Source organism: Monodelphis domestica, chromosome 3, assembly GCF_027887165.1.
Source record: "Monodelphis domestica isolate mMonDom1 chromosome 3, mMonDom1.pri, whole genome shotgun sequence".
Taxonomy (NCBI): Eukaryota; Metazoa; Chordata; class Mammalia; order Didelphimorphia; family Didelphidae; genus Monodelphis; species Monodelphis domestica.
Window position 1 is genome coordinate 190,249,871 of NC_077229.1, and position 22,508 is coordinate 190,272,378.

The 22,508-nt window shown below is 34.8% G+C and overlaps 1 protein-coding gene across 1 annotated transcript in view; it reads left to right on the forward strand.

The window, feature by feature from the left end:
• The window catches only part of GMDS (GDP-mannose 4,6-dehydratase), an 840,983-nt gene that overhangs the window by 344,966 nt on the left and 473,509 nt on the right, over nucleotides 1-22,508 (forward strand). Inside the window, exons 5-6 of the mRNA XM_056823358.1 lie at nucleotides 15,183-15,375; nucleotides 16,169-16,273. Of these exons, the coding sequence (XP_056679336.1) occupies nucleotides 15,183-15,375; nucleotides 16,169-16,273 (298 nt within the window). The remainder of the gene's footprint in view (nucleotides 1-15,182; nucleotides 15,376-16,168; nucleotides 16,274-22,508) is intronic.

A 22,508-nucleotide genomic window follows, 5' to 3' on the forward strand; every position in this document is an offset into this window, starting at 1 on the left:
TTCACGTAGGGACAAACTGAGGTCTTGGTTCTGCTTTTGAAAACTTCAACAATTGTTCCAGACAAGATTGAGGCCATATGTTCACTGCCTCTTGCAAATTCTAACTTGCTCTTCTCCAAGGCAAGCTCCCAAACCCATGACCCTTCTGCAATCTTTCACCCTTCCTGGGTCTCATCTTTTCTTATACTCCTTCAAGAGCCCAGAATAGAATTGGGAAGGTTAGGGCAGTCAGGAGCAGTTGCTGTTGGAGGCTCATTTAGTAGAATCCTTGAGGGAGCAGATAAATCAAAAGCTCTTCTTCTGGACAGATCTTTGTATAATTGTATCACTCTTCTTGCCCCACCTTCCTTTCTACCCCTTATTACCTTTATTTTACTTACCTGAAGGATTTGGTTTGTTCTTATACCTGTTTTGTGTTTCCCTGTCTCCATGGTTCAATTTATTTCAAATTCTTTGTGTCTACTGTATCATTCGACTGAACTGCAGCCTTATCTTAATTTCAAACTGATTCTGGTGATTTTCTTCCTTTCCTGATTACTATTTCCCCTTTGGCTTTATCATTTATTATTTTATCTTCCATTTGGCTAAAATAGCATTAGGTGTAGTCATCACTCTCCAGTTATTGTAACCATATCACCCTTCTGTTGCCTAACTTTTTTCCCACACCAGTTTCTAGACCTCAAGGAAATAGACATCCAGCTACATTGTAGTAGTATCATCACAGCCATTATTCAAAAGAAAATAAGACATATATCCTCTATAATCTTAAACCTTAGCTTTCCTGTGCAATCTGATTTTTGTATTCTATGGCAATTTTATAATCAGGGACATTTCAAAGTAGAATATATAATTTTATCTGTTACAGAATTATTCAGCTAGTAATTTCCCATATCCTGTTTAATTTACATGTCAATGTTTTCTAGTGATTTTTCCCTTCTCAGCCCAAATGATTTGCCAGATACTGTTGAATAGCCCTAAACTTAGTTTTTATATCAACTATGTTGTTGCTCTGAAAATTACTTCACATTATGAGGAAACGATTTTTTAGAGTATTTTTTTATTTTTAGATATTTTAGAGTATTTTTTAGAGAATGAGTTACAATGTCTTTTGTCTCTCTCTTTTTTAAACCCCTAGAATTGCCAGGCACTTGGTAGATTTTTAATAAATGTTTATTGATTAATTGAATTAAATTGGGGAAAAACCTATAGTCACCCTTTTTCTAGCTAATTGCCACTGACCAATGAGTGTATTATATATGAGAAAATCTAGGAAATACTTGAAAAATCTAAATAAATTATATTCCTGAATTCATACTGATCCATATTTATTCCTTATGTATATAATAGGTAGAGGGGGATAGAATTATGGTCCTGAAGGCAGGAAGACCTGAGTTTGAATTCTGCCTTAGACATGTCTTATTTGTATGACCCTGAGCAAGCCAATTATCTTCCATCTGCCTCGTTTCCTCATTTGTTGAATGTTGATAACAATAGCATATACTTCTAGATTTTTTTGTGTACCAAATGAGATAATCTTTGTAAAGCACAGTACTGATACATTGTAGGCACTTAATAAATGCTTGCCACCTTTTCCTATTCCCCACCAAAAGAACACACATATTAGGTAAGATGTGATTTGTCCTTAGGTCTGTTGTATATTTTTTGTAGGTTTTTTTTTTTTTTTGGAAAAAATACCTTAGGAACTTCTTTGGTTTTCAAGGGTAATCTCAGGTGGATTGAATAGTATTATTTTATGTAGAAGTAAATTTTACCTAGTCTTTAGGTCATAGGATCAAGTTTGGAATCTTTCTTACGGACAGGTGTCATATCTATCATCACAATGGCCTTTTAAATTATGCAATTTTTTATGATTTTGGCAGTTACATAATTTAATAAGCTATAAAATATTTGCCTATTAGGAATAGATGATCTTGTGTCTTTTCCTTTCTTTCACCCAATCTACGCTTCTGAACAATTGGCAAATATAAATTTCTATTTTCCGCAGTCAAAACAGAAACAAAGAATTAATTTGTTACCAGTGCATCTTTTTTTGTACTCCATCATCAGGAACCCCCACTTATTCTCCATGCAAGACCTTGGTTTAGTTAACTTTGGGTTCCAGGACTCTCAATCCAATTAGCCACCTGTCCCCCAATTTTTCTATTTTTAATAAAGATATCTCTTTCTTTGCATTTCCCACTTTTAGGGTTACAATTATATTTTTTTTAAATCCAGAGATCATGTGATTGTTTGATCATACTTTAAAAATATCCATTCATCACAAGTTCAGATTGTTCTTCATGTTTTCAGTCATAGAACAGATGGCTTTTTCATCTCCTTTCAAAGATAGAATTGCCTCTGCAACTCTCCTGAATAAATTCTTAAATTTTGTGTTATTTCATTATTTCAGGAGGGATCATTTCATTATAGAACAATATTTTTTCTTTATGTTATGGTTTTTCCTAATCTTGTTCTATTTCTTTATTTTTTTTTAATGGATTTAACTTCTGGTTCTTATGCTTGGAAGTTTAGCTTTTTGAAAAGTTTTCTCTCAGTTCACTTTTTAAAAGTTTCTTCCTCTCTTCTGATCAGTTAACATTCTTTCATCTCTCATAACTATTTGTTGTTCTCTTTCTAGACAATATTGCTTTCACTTTTTTTCTTGTGTAGACCAGTAGGCTCAGTAAATTCAGACCCCTTCTTAATTTGGAATTTGGATGGTGTCTCGCTATCTCCTTGTCTATTGGGAACTCATTGTGATGTTTACAGCTTGAATTTATCCTCTCCTTCCCTTAGCTGAAAAAATCATTTCTGCAGTTTCGGGATACCTCCTTCTCCTTACCATTCATCCCATCTTCCTTTTTGATTCTTTATTCCAGCTGCTAGTGCCCACCCTTTTATATACTGCTCTTTATTTGACTACTTTGTATTTATTATCTTTATATTTATTCTGTAAATACTTATCTCTCCATTTAGAATGTTAAAAACCTTAAGAGTAAAGATTATTTCATTGTTTTTGTATATGCTGTTTACTACAAACTAGGTGCATAATAAATATTTGTTGAAGACACAGCTAGGTGACTCAGTGGATTGAGGTCCAAACCTAGAGACTGGAACTCCTGGGTTCAAATTTGACCTCAGACACTTTCTAGCTATGTGACCCTGGGCCATTTCCTAGCCCTTACCATTCTTCTGCCTTGGAACCAATACATGGTATTGATTCTAAGACAGAAAATGAGGGTTTTTACAATAAACAAATCTATTTTTGTTGAATGGGGAGTGAAAAAATCCCCCTTCGTCAAAGTTAGGATAGAGAGGCCTGTGAAGTTGTTGGGCACAGTGGTGGAAGGGTTGATCTATCAGGGTTATAGAAGGCAGGTATTCTTCATTGAGTATTCCATTGTTGTTTGCATATGTTTTACATTGTTGGAAGTAATTTCCTATCCTTTTTATTATATTAATTGTAATGACTATATATCTGGTTAATAATTTATTGATTTGAATTTGTTAAGTCTAGAAATAATGTGATACTTTGACTATTACCAACTGGCATGCTCTCTTTTTATCCTCTGTTGCTTATCATTTATTTTGGTTGGCAATACTATTTACAATAGTTAATCATTGTCTTATATCTTCTTTTCTAAGCAAAGAGATCACATATATGCTTATTAACTGGGTTCTTTAGTTGCTTTCTAGCAACCTATTTATAGCCATTGTTCTTGGATGGTGATTTAATGTCAAAGCCTCTAACTTACATGTTCTGAGATTCATCCTCCTGTCCCTGTGCTAAGTGATGAGAAACATTTTTTTACTTTAATTGCATAGCTGAATGTCAATTTATAGTTTTTATAATTGCATGGATTATTCTCTTTTCATTGTCAATCTTTCTTCTAATTTAATATTGATTTACTTTGTTGATCTGATGGGCTGTGTACATACACACTGCAGGTTTTGAAAATTCCTAACCAGTAGTTTCCTACCTATTTATGATAGAGTTTATTTCATTTTTTTGTGATGATGTTCAGTACTTATCATTCAGCCTCAAGTCTTCTGAATAGTCTGTCTGACTTGGGACTTTTTATTTCTAAATTTCAAAATAAGTTTGTTTTTTTTTAACCTATCATCTTCTCCAAAGTCTATGTTGATATATTTTGGAGAATCTTTATAAAATGGCTTTTTTATCAGCCTATGCCATGGATATTGACTCATAAGATGCAATTTGATTCATAGTGATCTTTTTTGCTTACACTTATCATAAGTGTAGGCACATATAAATGCAACAAAACAGACAGGTTCAAGTTCAAGAGTGCTTCTCATTCCCTTCCCTGCTCCACCACTGCAATGTAAACTTCTTGAAAGCAAGAACTTTTTTTTGGTTTTTTGGTTTTGACTTTATATTCTCAGTGCCTAGCCTAGTACTTGGCTTGTAAGGCACTTAATGAATATTCATTAACTAAGATCAAGAATCCCTGTGAAATGAATGTTTTTTCATTTTGTCTTCTGGCTCACAAAGAAATTAACACTATGAATTCACTTTCGGTAAACCATTTTTTTCATTTTAGCATTAAGATCCTTCTATCCTTTTGTTTCATATATTGTGAAATCATTCAGTTCCTCCAGTAGCATATAAGCTTATTGATTACTGGACAAAAGCTTATATTTAGAATTTAATATATGGGTATTTAAGGAGGACTAACACCTCTGGTGTGAGGGCTCATTGAGCCTTTTTCAGGGTTGCTCTTTGTCTTTGGTGTCCATCTGGCATTCAGCTCTCACTTTGGGGGCTCCCAGAAGCTGTAACATGCATAGGGATCCCTCTCCCCCCTCCACTAGGCAAGTAAACTAGAGTGAGGATGACTCAATCAGCCTCTAATCTGTCATTGATGTAAGGGTTTTGTACCTTTGGCATATGAAGACTTCCCCCAGTGCAGCAGGTGGATGAGGACCATTTGTTCGAATGGCCATGAAAGTGGTGGAGGTAGGCACTGTGGAGCTTGGTTAGGCTGTGAGGAAACCATGGTCATCCGATGTATCCTGAGCCATCAGTAGTTGTCCTGACTTCTGTCTTGCCACTGGACTTTGATAACGCTTGCAAGTTTGCAGACAAGTATTTCGTATGCAAAGGTAAGAATGGAACAGTGGAAGAAGATATGATTGACAGGCGAAGACTGTTGGTAGCAGAAGATCATGGGAGAAGAATGAGGATCTGAGAGAGCTCTGAGAGGAACTCTGGGCTTTTGGGTTTGAATCTCAAATGGGAGGAAGCATCTTACCTTACAAGAGATTTGTCAAGAGACAACTGAAGGATTTCCAAGTGACTAGCCCTGGGACTTCTCCAGAAGAGTGATACTACATCTTAACATCTCTAACAACATCTATAAAGAGATTTTGGTTTTGTTGGACCTGTGGGTGGGGCATGGACTCATGGCTAGAGAGCCAAACAGCCTTATTGCATCTGCTCTACTCTTTCCTTTACCTTTTTAGTATTTAGTTTAGCCTAAGATAGTTGGGAAGTGAGGAGAAATTCTGATCTGGCTCTGAAGCTGGCAGAATGAAGGACCTCATGGGACTTGGAAAAATAGGGACCCCACTACCCTCAAACCAACTCCCCATTTCCTAATATCCAGTATCTATTAAACTATTCAAATGCAGTCTGATATTACAAAAGAGAGTTATTCAAAGGAGCTTTGAGGGAGCTACTCTCTAAGGTACTGATCAACCATCACTAGTGCTGGTCAGGATCCCTCCCCTGCTGGGTCAGGGGATTGGGGGGAGGCTTATCTTCCTAGCTGTTTTGTGCACAGGAATTTGGGGGTACTCCTTCCATCAACCTGATAGGGGAGACTTCCCTTCAACGCCCCATCAGCTACTTACCACTGGGGAACCACAATCCTGAGTTACACCTCTTATATCACAACCCAGGAAGAGTGAATGAGTGAGCTTAGTAGGAGTTACTCCACCTTTACTTCTACCTATCATCACATCTCCTGCTCATAAATTGTAGCCTCCTCGAGACCAACAAAATAACATGCCCATGGTAATCATTACAATCTGCAAGAGTGAGGCTCTGTGCAACTCTCTGTCACAAATTCATTTTACAAGAGCTGGTCAAGACATCATCCATGATGCCACTGGGCCTCTTTGACAATGAAGGACAAACAACAACAATATGTTTAGAATGTCAACAATTAATTTATTGTTTTCTGTATGATGTCCAAAAAATGTGATTGACAACTATGCTCTCCTTTTAAAAAAAAAACCAGAATGATTGTTGAAGAGGAAAGGAACTAGAGATTTTGAGCATTTTTTAAAATTTTCAGTCAGTTAATAAGCATCATTAAGTACTTACTTTGTGCCAGGCACTATGTTAAGAACTGAGGGATACAAAGAAAACAAAAGATTCATGACCATAAAGAGGTCAGAGGCCAATGTAGGAAAATAACACCTAAAGAAGTTGGATAGGAAAGGAGGGTCTACAGTAACCACCATGTCATCAAGTCCAGAAATGCTTAGCCACATGGCAATCAATGATTTTGATGGCTGCCCTGACTGTCCTCCTTAAATGTAAGATCTGAGAATATCTCACCATTCTCCACCCCCAACCTCACCACACAGTTAGAAAGGACTCTAGAGCAAGAGAGATCAAGGAAGTATGAGTTTCAGAGTTCCTGTTGTTTTCCAGGATGATGGGGTTCTTGAGAGCACTGGTAAAGTCCAGGGAGGGATCAGATGGGTTTTTTTTCTGTTGTGCTTTTCTATAGCCAAAGAATTCATCACCTAGGACACAGCATAATGAATAGCCCTTGGTTATGCTGTTTGTCAGTCAACAGACACAGCTAAGATACTATGTACCACATCCTCAACTTGACAAGTGCTTGCAGAGCCTATGAGAAACCAAAGTACCTTCTTGGGACTGTTCACTCCACCATGATGAAGCTTTGCAACAGGGCTTTTTTGGAGACCCATACTAATAACCTTTAAAAAATAATTCAGCATACAGGCAATTTATAGGTTTCTGTACAACCAAGAAACCAATCATCTCTAGATTATTTTTCGCTAATGTTAATGTTGATAGGACTTTCCTATATCACCTAACATCCTCTTAGTACATAACTCCCCTTCCCTCAATGTGTCAATTTTTAAAATACGTTTAAGCAAAATGTAATTGGGAAAAACATTTAAGAAAGGGATGAACCATGAGATGAATTCTAAAGCTTGTTAGTTTCTTCACTCTTTTTAGATTAGTCATGATTCTCCTGCCTTAGTATTCTAGTACATTTTCCATCTTTCTTTGCTTACTTAGTCACAGAGGGCTAATATTTGTTAAACTACTTAGGCTATGATTCAGTCTAAATTATTGGTTTTCCTAACTTCTTGTAATTCCAAATGTTTGATGAAAACTTAAAGTTGAAGTCAAAGGAGAGGTGGAAATAAGATTAAGAAGTTTAGAATTCATTTGAAAAGAATGAAATCTCTTCAAGTATCACTTTTTATTGATATTTTAGTGGGTAAGCTTGCTTATTATTTTTGCATACCTTTAAAATGTTAATACAGAAAACCCTCATTCTTGTAATGTATTGTCTCTTCCAGAAGTTTTTAGCCTATTGCTCCATGGAGATACATAATAGGTCCCTCTACATTTACTTACCAGCTAAGTAAACACCTCTAAAATGGATAGGAAAATATCATACACTAAATAGAGTGGTTAGAGGTAAAGTCATCAAATATTCTTTTTAAATAAGAAGTTTCCATAAAATAAGAAGACTCAGTTCTATCTTTTTAGGATTTATTATGAGTTATATCCAATCCAGCCTTAATTTGAGGTAGCAGAAAAACTTTAGGCCATAGTACCAGAGAACTTTTGGAGGATTCCAAAGGAGGTGAAAAGTTCTGATAGTTCTGTGAAAAGAGACTTACTAAGAAAATATGATTTGGTGCCTGGATCAGTGTAGAGTTGAAAGAACGTTGTACATCAGTTGAACACATAGTCTATTTTCTGAGTTGAGTTATATGGATGTTCAAAAAGAATCAACATTTTGTGGCCAACTCAAGTCTGTGGATTGATTGGTTTGACATTGCAGTGTGGGAATAAAATTGTAAAGAATAGCAAAAGTCTTCAGAAACAACAATAACCAATTTTTCACAGCAGAAGTTACTGCAGGAAATTCCAAAAATTTTTTTTGCTGTTTGTTCCTTTAATAACTTTTCAGCCTTTTTGTTTTCCCTTCAACTTGCTCTGTGGTTTGTAATCAAGAAATGCCTTAGAACATGTGATTATCCTTCAAAATATGTATAAACTGAATAAGTTTGGAGTTAAGCAGAAGTATCTCTTGTTAGGTGACATATTATGTATACTCCAAATTATGAACTGTAGGTTCTTTATAACTTCTTCGTATTTTCTTGCTTTCCCATTTTGCATTGGGAGTGCATTTATGATATTGGGGGTTATTTTATTTTAAATTCAGACATTTTGGAATCTTTGAAGGAAAAAAAAAGCATAAAAGGTAAAGCATCTTAAGAAGATAAATGTACTTCAGGGAAGCAGTTTATTTATAATTTTATTCATATTACTTTATTCATATTCTTCCTCACCTCTACTTGCCTAATCATTAACCTTTTTTATCTAACTCCATAAAATTAAATTTGCATATTATCTCAGCTGGTAAGTGAAAGAGGAAAAAAAAACCAAAAACCCAGTCTTTTGAATTGTGGTGAGCTTCTGCTAACTCAGGAGGGAGAATATCAAAATATAAAGTCAGATTTTATTGCCTCTATTCTTGATTAATAAGTTTAACTTGAAGATTAAAAAGCTTATGAACCTGTAAACAGTTCTGTCTGTGTGGTCTTGGCGGTTGTGGCTCATTCATGCCTTTATCCTCCCAGTTCCTTTTTTTCCCCTTTAGCATAACACTTTCTTGTTTGTTGGAGTAGAATGAAATCAAATGTTAGAGGAATTGTTTTGGATCTATGTATCTCATTTTTGTTCCCTTTGCCACAAGAATTTCCTTCCCTGCCTCTCTCCCTTTCTCTCTTTCTCTCTCAAGGTATGTACTAAGAAAGTTTCAGATAATTGCCTGTCCTTTTAAAAACTGAATTGGCTCCTGTATTTATTTATTCATCTATTTATTCAATAATTCATTTGTTTATTCATCTATTTGTTTGTCTATTGGTTTATTCATTTCTGTATGGGCTTGTTTTAGACTTATCTGGTAAAGGCTAACATTTCAGGCAATTTTATTGAATAATGCCATTTATAGCCACTCACCTCAGAGCTATTTCGGCTTTTGGGTGAATCAGCATTGGACTTGAAGTCAAAAAGCCCTGCCTTTGAGCCAGGCTTCTGTTAATTAGAAGCTGTTTGGGTCAAATCACCTTAGTCTGTTTTGTCTTCTGTAAAATGGGAGTAATCCCTTTGCCTGCTTATTAGAAGAAAGTTCTTTGCAAAATTCAAAGAATTATATGTGTTAACTATTATTAATATTAAAAAGGAACATAATAACTAGTTTCCTTTAATATGGGTCTTTATAGCTTTTTACATAAAGCACATAGCAGGTAAAATATAGTTTTAGTCTGCATTATAATGACCAGTGTCCCATTCCCCACACCCCCATTTCCCCAGAAGAAAGAATAAGAAAACCTTCTTCACTTTCTGTTTTATAGGTGAGACAACATGGGTGTAGAGCATGTACATACTGACATAGTTGGTTAAATGTATTTCCTCACCCCCCACCTCCCACCCCCACTCTTATTTGTTATAAAAGAAAACTCCAGTTTGGGAAGGAAAGAGGAATATATTTTGAAATTAAGGTGATATAAAATCAAGAAATAACACTTTAAAATACTATTAAAAAATCAGGATAAAATAGAATGTTGCACTCCTAAAGTTTATTTTTAATGTTAATAATCATAAAACAAGGTGATTAGAAAATCTCTTCCAGCTCTTTGATTTTTTACAAATTGCTTTTATTTTGATACAAATATTTTGCCTATAGAGGACTAGAAAAAATTCATAGAAACTATGCTAAAAACATTATATTCTATTTATTACTAAGTGGCAAGCTTCATCATTTCAATATACATTCATAGGTAAATTGATTATTCATGTATTTGAATTATTCAATTATATCCTTCCTCTAGCCCCCAGTTTTTGTCTTTTATTTATCTACTTTTAGTCCTAATAAAGTCCCCAGACTTCCTTATACACTATATCATCACTGAAGGATCTGATCTTAAAGCTCTAGAAAAGATTGTTTTTAAAGTAGTTACAAAATTATATATTGGAATATGCATAAGTTCACACCAAAGGGACTTGATACAGAAAGCCTTTCCACTAATATTGTCTCCTGCACTTAGGCAAGTAATTTAACCTTTGTGGGTTTCAAGTGACTCATTTGTAAAACTGAAAATTTGTTCTATTTACATCTCCCCACAAAGATTATATTGAGGATCCCTTACTTCCTCCTTGGGATAAGCGATTCCTGAAGGCCAGTTTGCTAAATTGTAATAAAAATAAAAACAACTCTCATTTTAGTGATTTAGGATTTATAGAACACTCCTTAAAAAAACCTGGTGAGACAGTACTAGTCAGTTATATTACAGAAGAAGAAACTGAGACTTTAGAGAGGGTAAGTCAGAGCCAGTACTCTAAAATAAAATAACAAAATGCAAATGAATGGATGTGAAGGCACTTTGAAACAGGCAGAGCATTATACAAATGCTAAACATTATTTATTAGAATTGTAATTGTTATATGATATACATACTGACTATATGATTATGGATAAGTCAATTTACATTTCTTAACCTCACTTTCTTCCTCTATAAAATGGGAATATCAATACATGAGAGGTAGAAAGCAAGCCTTGGAGACAGAAAATCCAGAGTGCCATCTTTTCTGTGATGCATATCAGTTTTTTCTACTGAGTGGCTTTATGAATGATCTTATCTTATGAAGTGTTCTTATTGCTACTTCATTAGTTCAGACACTAAGGATGAGTTCCAAAATAGATGTACCTTTTGTAGAATTCTGCCAGTGTTTAAATGAGATGCTAGCATATCATTCACTCTGTGTTACCATGGATAATGCCAATTTTGAGAGCAAAATGCTGTATTGTTAGTTTTGGATGATACAGTTTTCTCATCATACTTAAATAAGAAATCTCTTTGTGGGAAGTAAGAATACATTTTCAAGATTAACCAAATCTCTGTCTCTATCAAATATAACTATTTATTTTTAATATAGTTTGCTGAATAGATTATGGCAGGTTTGTGGTTCTTCTGTCTAGAAGGGATACTGGGCTAGTTTAATATTCCTATGTACTAAGAAAATGTTTTCATTTGAATTAACTACAAGGTCTCTAACATACTATAAGGGGCTGAGAGGAGTATAACTACTTTGTAAGTCATTCTTAACCCCATGCTAAAAATTCTCACCCCAATCACTTGGGTAGTTGGTAGGAAATAGGAAAAATTGTGCTAAACCCACTCTTTAAATGGAGGCAATGAAGCCCCATGGTCCTACCATCCAGGTCTAGGATCCAATCAGAAGGATGAAGGGGACTGATGAGGTCTGAGTACCAGGTAGACTGGGTCTTATAACATGAGATTTCCCAGTGATGATTTTCCTGATGAAAGAAGGCAGTTTCAAGAATTCAAGAGAAATCCAAAAGCAGTGTATCTGGTGGTAAATGAGGAGAAAAATCCATGTTACTCTTTTTTTTCCCCAACATTATAATGTTAAGGAAAAAATTTCTCTTTGTCTTATGCTGAAAGTGAATTCTTATAGCCTCACAGAGACATTTGACTCACTTTGAACAATGCAGAAACTTACCTATATGTAGGTAGTAGATAAATTGAGATAGTAACTACCTAGGTTAATGAACGCATTCAGATGCATTTCCTTTGATCATTCCAACTTAATTGACATTAAAAGACCTGATAGGATTCTCTTCCTAACAGTTGAGTTTAGATTAGAAAAAATGAAAAAGATATGTAGAAAAAACAGTCCATTTGGTATACTCTTATTCATAGCTCTTCCTGGAATGAAATGCCAACCAACACACATTTAGTAAGCAGTTACTATGTACCAGGCACTTTCTCAGAGTTCTGTAATATTATTAGGGGATGGCTGAGTATGAACAATAATAATGTGAAGTTATCCTGTATTTCTTTATCCCCTACTATATATCAGGAACTGTGCTAAGTGCTGGGATTTATGTTGCTCTTTAAAATTTAGACAGCATTTTATATGTATGATATCACTGGGGATTATGGGGGTAAGTACCTTACATTATTATCTCCATTTTAGAAATAGGGAAACTGGGAACTTGGAGAGATTGTGGTTTGATGTGGTCACATAGCCAGTGTCAGAATTGAAATGTAAACCCTTGGCTTCTTGACTCCAGTTCCAGCATTCTGTGAATGAAGAAATGAATAAGTATTAAGTATTTATGTGCAAAGCAATGTTCTAAAGGTTAAAGATACCAATAGAAAAGTAAGGCAGTTCTTGTTCTCAAAGAGCCCACATTTTAATTTGGGACTCAGTATATAGAACAGATTTCAACCATAAATTACCTGGAAAGGGCCACTGATTCTTAGCATACAATGGCAAAGCAGAGGGTAATAAGACATCATCCTTAATGTCACTTCCACTGACCAGATCCCAAGAGTTTCTGATGTTGAACCTTTTGACAATGACAAGGACCTCTGTTGCAAGAATTTTCATCGATGATGGTAAAATTCAGAAGCTACTAAGGGAAAAAAAAAGAGAAACTCCATAGGGTTTACCAGTGAGATAGTTTGTCTCTCTAAAAAGTCAGTGTTTAACTCCTTCGAATGTAAAGTGGATATGAAACTTAGAGAGATGCAAGATTCTTGGCTCAGTAAGAAGGCAGATGAGGTCCAGTTTTTCACTGATAGTAATAACCCAAAGCACTTCTATGGTGCCCCAAAGGCTGTTTATGGGCCTTATGATGCATATCAACTACTTAATGTTGTTGGAGCCACACTGATCAGTGATAAGAATTTGATAGTGTTCTCAACAGACTTTCATCAGGCTATTGACAGGTTGAAATTGATCTATTGTAATCAAGCTTCCAAAAGAAGATTTTGAATTCCATTAGGCTTATCCAGGGCCTGGCATTGATTCTGTTCCAGTAGAGAGTTATCAGGTAGGACATTCAATGCTCATACAAAAGCTGGCTAAAACCTTCTGGCTTATAGGGCAAGAAGAGATGAAGGAAAAGGAAACAGGTTGTTTTGTGATAATTGAGGGTGAAGGGAGGTCCTCTCTCTTTTTCATTCCTGGCCAGATTCTTGCCAAACTCTTCCTTAATTAGTTGATCCCTCAGCTGGAGGATAGTCATCTACAGAGAGCCAGCTTAAGGAAAAGCCAAGGGATGATTGACATGATATTTGTTGCCCATCAACTCCAGGAGAAATGCCAAGAGGAGAATAGAGGTCTATATATACTGTTTGTGAATCTGACCAAGGTCTTTGATGCTTTCAGTTGGGAGAACTTGTGGAAGATTGTAGAAACATTTCTTTGCCTGGAGAAATTCATCAGCTTACTTATATGGACTCTGAATAAAGGATCATATTCCCACACTTTCCTAATCACCAGTGGAGTGAATCAGGGCTGTGTCCTTGCTCCCGTGTTTTTTAGCATGATCCTTTACATGATGTTGTGCAATGCCTTCAATATAGATGAAAACCACATCAAGGTCATCCATATTTAACTTGAAAAGACCATAAGCCAAAATTAACATGGAGGAAGAGTTGGCATGGGGCTTCTGTTCCTGGATGAATGCACACTAATTTCCCCCTCTGAGGCAGCAGAGGATGGTTTGATTCTTTGCAACTGGTGCTACTTTTCGCCTGACAATTACCAGGTAGAAACAGGTTCTCCTCCATATGTAGCACCGTCAGTGACAGCGCATGGAGAAATTTTGAATTCTATGGATAAGTTCACTTACCATGGCAGTATTCCATGGTGGCAGTGGTAATGGTGGTTTGACTCACCTGTCTCAAGCTGCTCCCAGGCTCAACCTCCTCGTGCCTTGTTGCTTAAGCGAGGCTGCATGTCCAGTATGCCCCTCTACCTGGCCAAGTCATGAAGTATGATTCCTTCTGTTCTCCCACCTCCCATTTATTTCATAGCTGCCATTTGAGCTTAACCTTCAGGCCTAAATGAAATGAGTTTAGTAGTCTGAACAGAGTCCCTTGTGGACAATAGACCATGTTACCAAAACACCATATGCATATATGAAACTATCAGCTTCTCCTCAAGAAACACTCAGTATTGGGCAAACATAAAGGCAGAATTACCTCACACCCTCTGGAGAGTGATTTTTCCAGGTGAAGATTGAGGTCATTTGTATGGCAGCAGAGAAAAGTATGCATTGCATTGTGCTTAGCCCTATTTGGCCTGGGACTATAGCAGGGACTACATTTTGTAGCATAGCACTGTAACTTCATTATTTGCTTGGGATAGATAACATGTAGTTTTTTTTCCTTTTATAGATTTACACAAATTGAATTCATTTGCCTTTACATTGCAGGGATTTGTGTTTGTTTATGGAGAAGTAGATCTAAAGGAAGAAAGTCGTTAAAGAACAAACATTTTAAAAATTAAATACTTGAAATTTTTTAACTAAAATGTAGTTTTCTCAAATTATATTTTTTAAAGTGGAAATTCATTTTGCTTGAAGATGAGGGTGAGAAGTCTTTTTAACATTTTCCTCTTCAGATGTCACTTAATCTCTTGTAAAATAGCTATCTTATCTGTTCTACTTAATGATTATATGAAATTATAAAAGCTTCAGCAGTCAAGTTAGCTGTAGATATTAGAAATAGTTCTTACTTACTTTTAGAAATTTGCATTTTCCTAATGTTTATGACCAAGATGTTTATGTAACATTTTGAAAATATTTTATGTAGATAATGAATATATATATATATATCCCTCTTAAGATATTTCTCAGCCATATCAACCATTGGGGGTACCTTTTCCTTTGAAATATAGAAACCAGTCATAATCTGGTCTTGGGATTCGAAATTAACTTCTTCCTCATTTCATGAACTTAATTACCAAAAATATAGTTGAAATTATATAGAGCTATCATGTGACAATCATGAGACATCTTAGAATCATATAAAGATGTTTCATTATCTCCTGTTTCTAGATTTCTTTTGACCTCGCTGAATATACTGCTGATGTTGATGGTGTCGGCACCCTACGGCTTCTTGATGCAATCAAGACTTGTGGCCTTATCAATTCTGTAAAGTTCTACCAAGCCTCAACAAGTGAACTTTATGGAAAAGTACAAGAAATACCACAAAAGGAGACTACCCCTTTTTATCCTCGTTCACCATATGGTGAGAATATATGTGTGTATATATATGTGTGTGTATGCACATGCGCATGTCTGTTTTAGGGTGTGTGTGTGTGTGTTTCTGGCTTAATTCTGCACATGTCTCAGGGCTGAAGTCATTTGGGTGTGAGATTAACATTAAGATAGACCAAAAGTGACTAGACTTGTTGAGAGGCATACCTTTATAAATTGCTAAATAAAAGTATTTGCTGCCATTGCCTTAGGGATGGAAATTACCACCTCACTTCACGGAACCTTGTTCATTCAGCTCTTCCATACAGAATGGTTTAAAAGGAAAATTAGACTCAACATGATTCTTTTTATTGAAAGATTGTGAGATCATGTTGAAGTGATAAGATTTCATGTTTTTTGTTTCCTCAATCATAGTCACCCAAGAACTCCTTTCCTCAGAGCCTAAGCTAAATCTGGAATATTTTTAAAACAGCATTTATAGAAGACTTCAGTGATCATTTAAATCAGCCAGAAGTGTAAAAAAAACCTTACTGCTACTTAAAAAAAACCAACCTATTAAACATCAAAACCATGTATTTCATTTGTATTCTCTATTTGTTTTTATATGTGAGAAAAACTGTACACTAGTATAAGAAAAAAATAGATATCTTTTTTCCTAACACAAATGTTAACAATAGAACAACTCATTTGACTGCTCTTTCTTGCTTTGGGTTTCTTTTGATTTTTATGTCTTTCTATAATTTTTCTTTAGTCATGTCCTGAAAATTATTAGACTGTTTTTAAATAAACTTTTAATATTTATTTTAATCAAATTCCTCCAACAGGAGCAGCAAAACTTTATGCTTACTGGATTGTGGTGAACTTCCGTGAGGCCTACAACCTGTTTGCTGTGAATGGCATTCTTTTCAATCATGAGAGTCCCAGAAGAGGTTAGTAGATGTGCATGAATGCATAGATAGTCTCAGATAAAAAAAACGGGGCAGAAAAATGACTGCATTAACACTGGAAGAAAACAGTAATATTCCAGTTCTTTTATTTATCTGAAGTATAAAAATGAAGAAATATCAATCCAGGTTTATTCAATACAGGTTTCTTCTTTAAAAAAATTCTTGAAATTTGTGAATTTCAAAGAACTCTGCTCATCCATAACAAGGACATAAAAACTATTTACCTCCTTGACCTTCTGAAAGAAGACTAGAAAGAAAAAATGATAATTTAAAATGTCCTAATATGCCAAGTTGCTGAATGAATCTCTACATATACCTAAAAAACATGATTTATGATCATATTTTGGAATGCTCCTGTGATTTCCTTATTATAGGGCACTTCTGGTGAAAAAATTCTTTTTACCAATTCAGATCATCACCAGCTTTGTAATTTATGGTCTAAATCACTTTTAATTAGTTACTTAGATCTCTTCCAATATGCCTTCTTCTTATTTCTTCACCATGTTAACAGCAAATATTAATTTAGAAAAATTCATTGAAACATTTCCTTTAATAACTTAAAAATTTTTTTACAACTTTTCTATTAGTCAAGAACTTCTTCCACTTATTCAAGATATGGTACATAGAGGAAAAAATAATGGAATTGGCTATTTTTCAATATAGCAATACTTTAGAGGATCATCAGTATGTGTATAGTTACTCCACCTGGGATGAATCCATGCCTTTCTATCCTGTGTAATTCCTAGTCATGTCTTCCCGTAAAACCTCTGTGGATTGTTTACATATAACATCCTACAAGTCCATCTCTGGGCCTTTCCTCATTATATATGTACAAATCAATACAATACTTGGAATAAACATTTAATATCTTTTCTTCTTGCTACATGACTATTTCCCTTCCTTTTCTAGTTATAGATATTTTGGAGGATAATTTCTATACCATTTGTGCATACTGTCATTTATAAATAAATCCTGGGAATATGGTTTAGCCTATTTATTTTTCCAGTACCCTTCTATGTAATATTGATTTTTTTTAGGGATTGCGATGTTTCATAATATAAAGTCCTAGTGGCCTTTCACAGAAGAGTATCAATATTAAAATATGGGTCCTTTATTTTAGGCATCACAGTAGCAGTTCTGAGGGGAAAACTGCTTCTTTACTGTTCTTTCTGCTTTCTACGTTACCTTGAATTTGAAATTTTTTAAAAGTGAATTCCAACTTCATCATAGCATACCCTGAGATTTCAAGCAAGATTCCAGCTCCAATGGTCTCCTTAGTTTCATCTTTGCTTTCCTAAATCAGCTTTTCATCTTTCTTGTGACCCCACCCCTGGTGAAATGGGAAATTTGTGCCACTAGAACCAGCCATGGACAGCAAAGTTGTACAGTTAATGGAACATGAGGCCTGGAGTCAGGAAGACTCAGCTTCCTGAATTCAAATCTGTCTGACCTCAGACATGTCTTGGCTGTGTGACCTTGGGCAAGTCACCTAATATTTTTTTGCTTCAGTTTCCTCATCTGTAAAATGATATGGAGAATGAAATGGCAAAGCCTTCCAGTATCTTTGCCAAGAAATCTACTGTATGGGCTTGCAGAGAATCAGATATTACTGAAATAACAACAATAAGAATCAGTCACAGTGTTCATCAGTTCTCATAATTACTGGTTCTTTATGGAGGAGGAACCTAGAGCATAGGCTATTGTAGTGTGTGTGGCTTAATGGCTTTTGTGAGGAACATTCAATAACCTAACACTATAAAGTATTGGAAAGATGAATAGCTAACACTTTATAGGTTCATTTGTGTTACTGAAGAAAGTAAATTCTTTAAGCTATTCTTTGAAAATAATTAATAATAATAAAATAATTTTTATAATCCAATAAAGACAGCTCTGTAGAAATTATTTTTCCTTTTTATGTAGCCATATTCTTATTTTCTTCATCTTGTAAAATGAAAATAAATTGTCATTTAAGTCAATATATCAATACAATTCAGCCATTTAAATTCCCTACAATGCTTGAATCTCACTAGTTTTAGTGCAAGTATCCAAAAAAATTTCCAAAGAATTTGGAGGCAGATTACTCTGAATTGTGAAAAATCTAAATCCTGGACTAGTATACATATAAATCTTTCTTTTAAATTTCAACTACACATAGAGTAACTTAAATGAACTATTAATAAATAGTATTTTCAAATAAAGTTCTAGCCAGTTATGCTTTAATGAAGAGGAAAGATACAATTGTAATTAAAAAAATATTTTTGCATGTCCACATTTTGCTAAAGTACTTTGAAAAGATTTATACTTTTAAGAAAATTAAGCATGCACCATCAGTCTTTTTTTGCACTAGTAACTCATTTAGCAGATCCTCTGTTTCTTAGATGGTGCAAAGGTAAAGTTCAGAACAGATCAGATTGAATGAACACAAATGCTAAATTAGTGAAAATGCAAATTAATGAGGCGTTACCACCTCTTGGCAGTTGTTCTTGGCAGTAAAATAAGTCTGGAATTGGTTTTGTGATATAAGCTACTTTTCTTAATGCAAAATAATTGGCAAAGACTATTTTTGAATTTGTGCATTTTGTTCCATGAGATAAGTTGTAACTTTTAAAAAATGTGAACAGTTTTGCCTAGAATATTTTTTTAATATAATGATGTAGACAGTCAGGCCTGGAGACTAATAACTTTTCCCATTCCCAGGCTCCTCATTCATTTCTGTGCATAAATATTCCAAGGGTAATCTACTAATCGCAGCTCTCTGTAGACTTCTGTTGGCTGGTTGACCTCTCCCAGGCCTGCTCCATTACATACGTTTGCACAGCCAAGCTCTGGAAAAGCATTTTCATTATTTCCTGTGGTTGAACTAAGCGCAAGATGTATATGGATGGGGCTGTACAAATGTCCCCTGTGAATGTTTTATACCTCCTGTGTCCATGTATAAAATAGATAGCAACCCTGTATGGCAACAGAAAAAAACTATCTTTTGTAGTTTTTAAAAGAACAATAGATAAGGAAGAAAAGCATTATGCATCATGAAAAGAACACTGGACCAAGAGTCAGAATTCCTAAGTTCTATCTGCCTTTTTTTTCCCCTCAAATTGCTACATAAATATGGGTAGTCGAGTCTCATCTCTCAAATGGAGATAATATTTGCACTTCCTTATAGCAGTATTGTGGGGAAAGCATTTAGCAAATTGTTGCTGACCATTTCTGTGACTCATATTTTTTATCTATAAAATTGATTAAATGATAAATATCTTCTTCATTGATTTATGACAAGGAACTAAATGTTTGAAGAAGTGCTTAGAAAAGTATAAAGCAACAAACCAATGTGAGATACTGTTATTATTAAACGTGGCAGTTTATTATAATGAATAAACTATTGAATGTAAAGTAAAGAAGGCTTGTGTTCAAGATTTTGCAAAATATCCTCTGGACCTTGAATTCCTCATCTGTAAAAGGGAAAGATTAGTATCCAAAACCCTTTCCAGCTCTACATCTAGAATCTTATGAGTCTATGGTAAAACATTCTACGCTTCAAATTCAAGCTGCTGTTAGGTAATCATTGGGGGAAACCCAAAGCAATTTCTCTATATGGCTTAAAATCAATACCCATTTGTTCCATTCTCCTATAATTTCTATTCCTCCTGATGTAGAATCCATATAGTATTCTTATTTAGTGTTATACCCCTGATACCATAAGAAACTTGGTAATCCAGAAGAGATTAGTTATGTTTCCTTTATTTTGCTTCCCAAGTCTGAAAAAGTAGACTATTATTTGCAAATTAAGTTTTATTGATGCCCTTTTTCTTTCCATCACTGTCATCTCAGACTTATCCCCCACCTGTGACACAGGAAAACATACAAAAACAATCTATATGATGACAGAATCTGGGAATGTGTATAATATTTTTCTCTTAGTAGACTAATGTAACATTTAAATTAATATCCAATAACTCCAAGCATTATATTTTATAAAGTTTATTAGTAATCACTTGAAGTAGGAGAAATAAAAGAACAAATGTAAAAGCCTTAGTAAAGCCACATGAATAAAATTATCCTTCCTGGCATTCGCCCAACCACTACAGCCTCGTTCCCCAGGAGCAGAGGCTGAGGGAGGAGCTACACAAAACTTATATCTTCCCTACATTAGTATGTTAGTGTAAATATGAAAGTGGGATGCTGGGAAAGAAAGTCCCTATGGAGCAAAATTCTAATTACACACTAAGAAGGACTTCCAATAGCCTGGTTGGAAACAATACTAAGAGTTAGTGTTAACTTTGAGTTATCTCAGAATTTCAGTTCTCCTGTATACTAACCTCCATAAGCATTCTATGTAAAGAAATTCTCCTGTTCTTTGATTCTATATGAAAATGACAACAGACATGATTGTTGGTTTCCTTTTTGAGAAGGGGACATTTCATTTGGCATGGAGATCCAACTAGTTCTCCTTGCTTTCTTGCCTTGCAAGCGACAGCACAGATGACTAATTTCCAATGTTTTTAGCATAGTGACAGCATGTCTTAAGAAGTTTGATTTCCTTACATCTCTTTTAACCCTTTCTTTGCCCCACTCCAAGTGATACCTGGAATTTTTTTTCAAAGTGAACTAAGATAATTTTTTTGAGAATTCCATTATATCGTTTTACATAATTAAAGTCAAACTTGGGTAACACAAAATCAGAGGCTGGAAATGATAACCTAGTGAGTAAAGTACTGTGTGAATAATAAGGATTTGTTCTCTGCAGTCTGTCATTCATTCACTTTATGACCTAAGGAAAGTTAATTAACAATTTGGTGCTCCAGCTTCTCCATTTACTTATAAAATGAAGATCCTAAAGTGATAGTATTTCCTACAAGTCAATTATTAAATAATGGTTAAATCTTCTAGAATATGTAGGAAGAAAAAAGTTTTGGTTTTGTGTTAAATGGGACACAGCCATAGAAATATAGGAAAAACATATATTCAAGATCAGATTTTTGAGTACCATTGTTTCCTGTAATTAACTTCACAGGTGAAATTTTAATATTGTGAGTTTCCAAGTATTTTAAATAATTAAAGTTTCCTCCTCTACTTAAACTACTTATACCAGCCTTTTCTCTCTCTTTCTTAGGTATAGAGTTCAGTGAAGGAAGAGAAAGGAGTCATAAATTGTTAAATGAACCTTCCTACATGTCAGGCATTATTAGGTGCTTTAGATATATCTCATCTCATTTGATCTTTCATGGATAGAGATCTAGCCTCAGATATTTCCTATCTATGTGTCCCTTTGCAAGTCACTTAACCTCTGACTGCCTTAGTTTTCCCATTTATAAAATTGGAATAATAGTGCCTACTTCTTAGAATTATTCTGATCTTAAAATGAAATGATATTTGTAAAGTGCTTCACAAATCTTAAAATGCTATATAAATACTACCTATTATTTTTATTTTTGACTTTGAAAGATAATGGAGTATAGAAGGACCTGCCATGCTATGGTCCACGGGGACCCAAAGAATTGAACACAACTGAACAACAAATTGTTTAGGAGCACCTAGGAGTTATTGTGCCACCAGATAGAGTGCCAGGCTTGGGGTCAGCTCAGAACTGGCCTCAGGCACTCACTAGCTGTATGACTTTGGGCAAGTCAACTAACCCTGTTTTCCTTACTTCCTCATATGTAAAATGAACTGAAAAAGGAAATGACAAACCACTCCAGTATCTTTGCCAAGAAAACCCCAAAAGGTGTCATGAAGAGTTGGGACATACCCGAAAAATGACTGAACAGTAACAGAAACTGTTATTTGATTAGAAATATAATGTTTTTAAGTTCATGTTGTCTCCCTTTTTTTATATGTCATAATGGCTTTATCTTATCAAATTTGCCTCTTTTGTTTGAGGCTGTGATGAAATGGCCCATTCTTGCCAAGACCAAACCCTCTACTTATACCTTTGATTCTTTCCTATCCCTGCCCTCTGGAAGCTCTTCCTTTGAAGTTTTATCACATCCCCCATTCTTTCCTCATCTTCTTGGCCTTTTCCTTTTGCTTAAAAAATATATATATATCACTTATTTTTAATAAAAATAAAAATAAAAAAGGTTCTCTTGACCTTTCATCTCCTTAAACTACCCCAAGGTAAAAAACCTAATTTCCAACTATTTTTTTAAACTAACATTTATACAATACTTACTATATACCAGGCACTTCTTTCCAACAACTATGCAATGTAGGGGATATT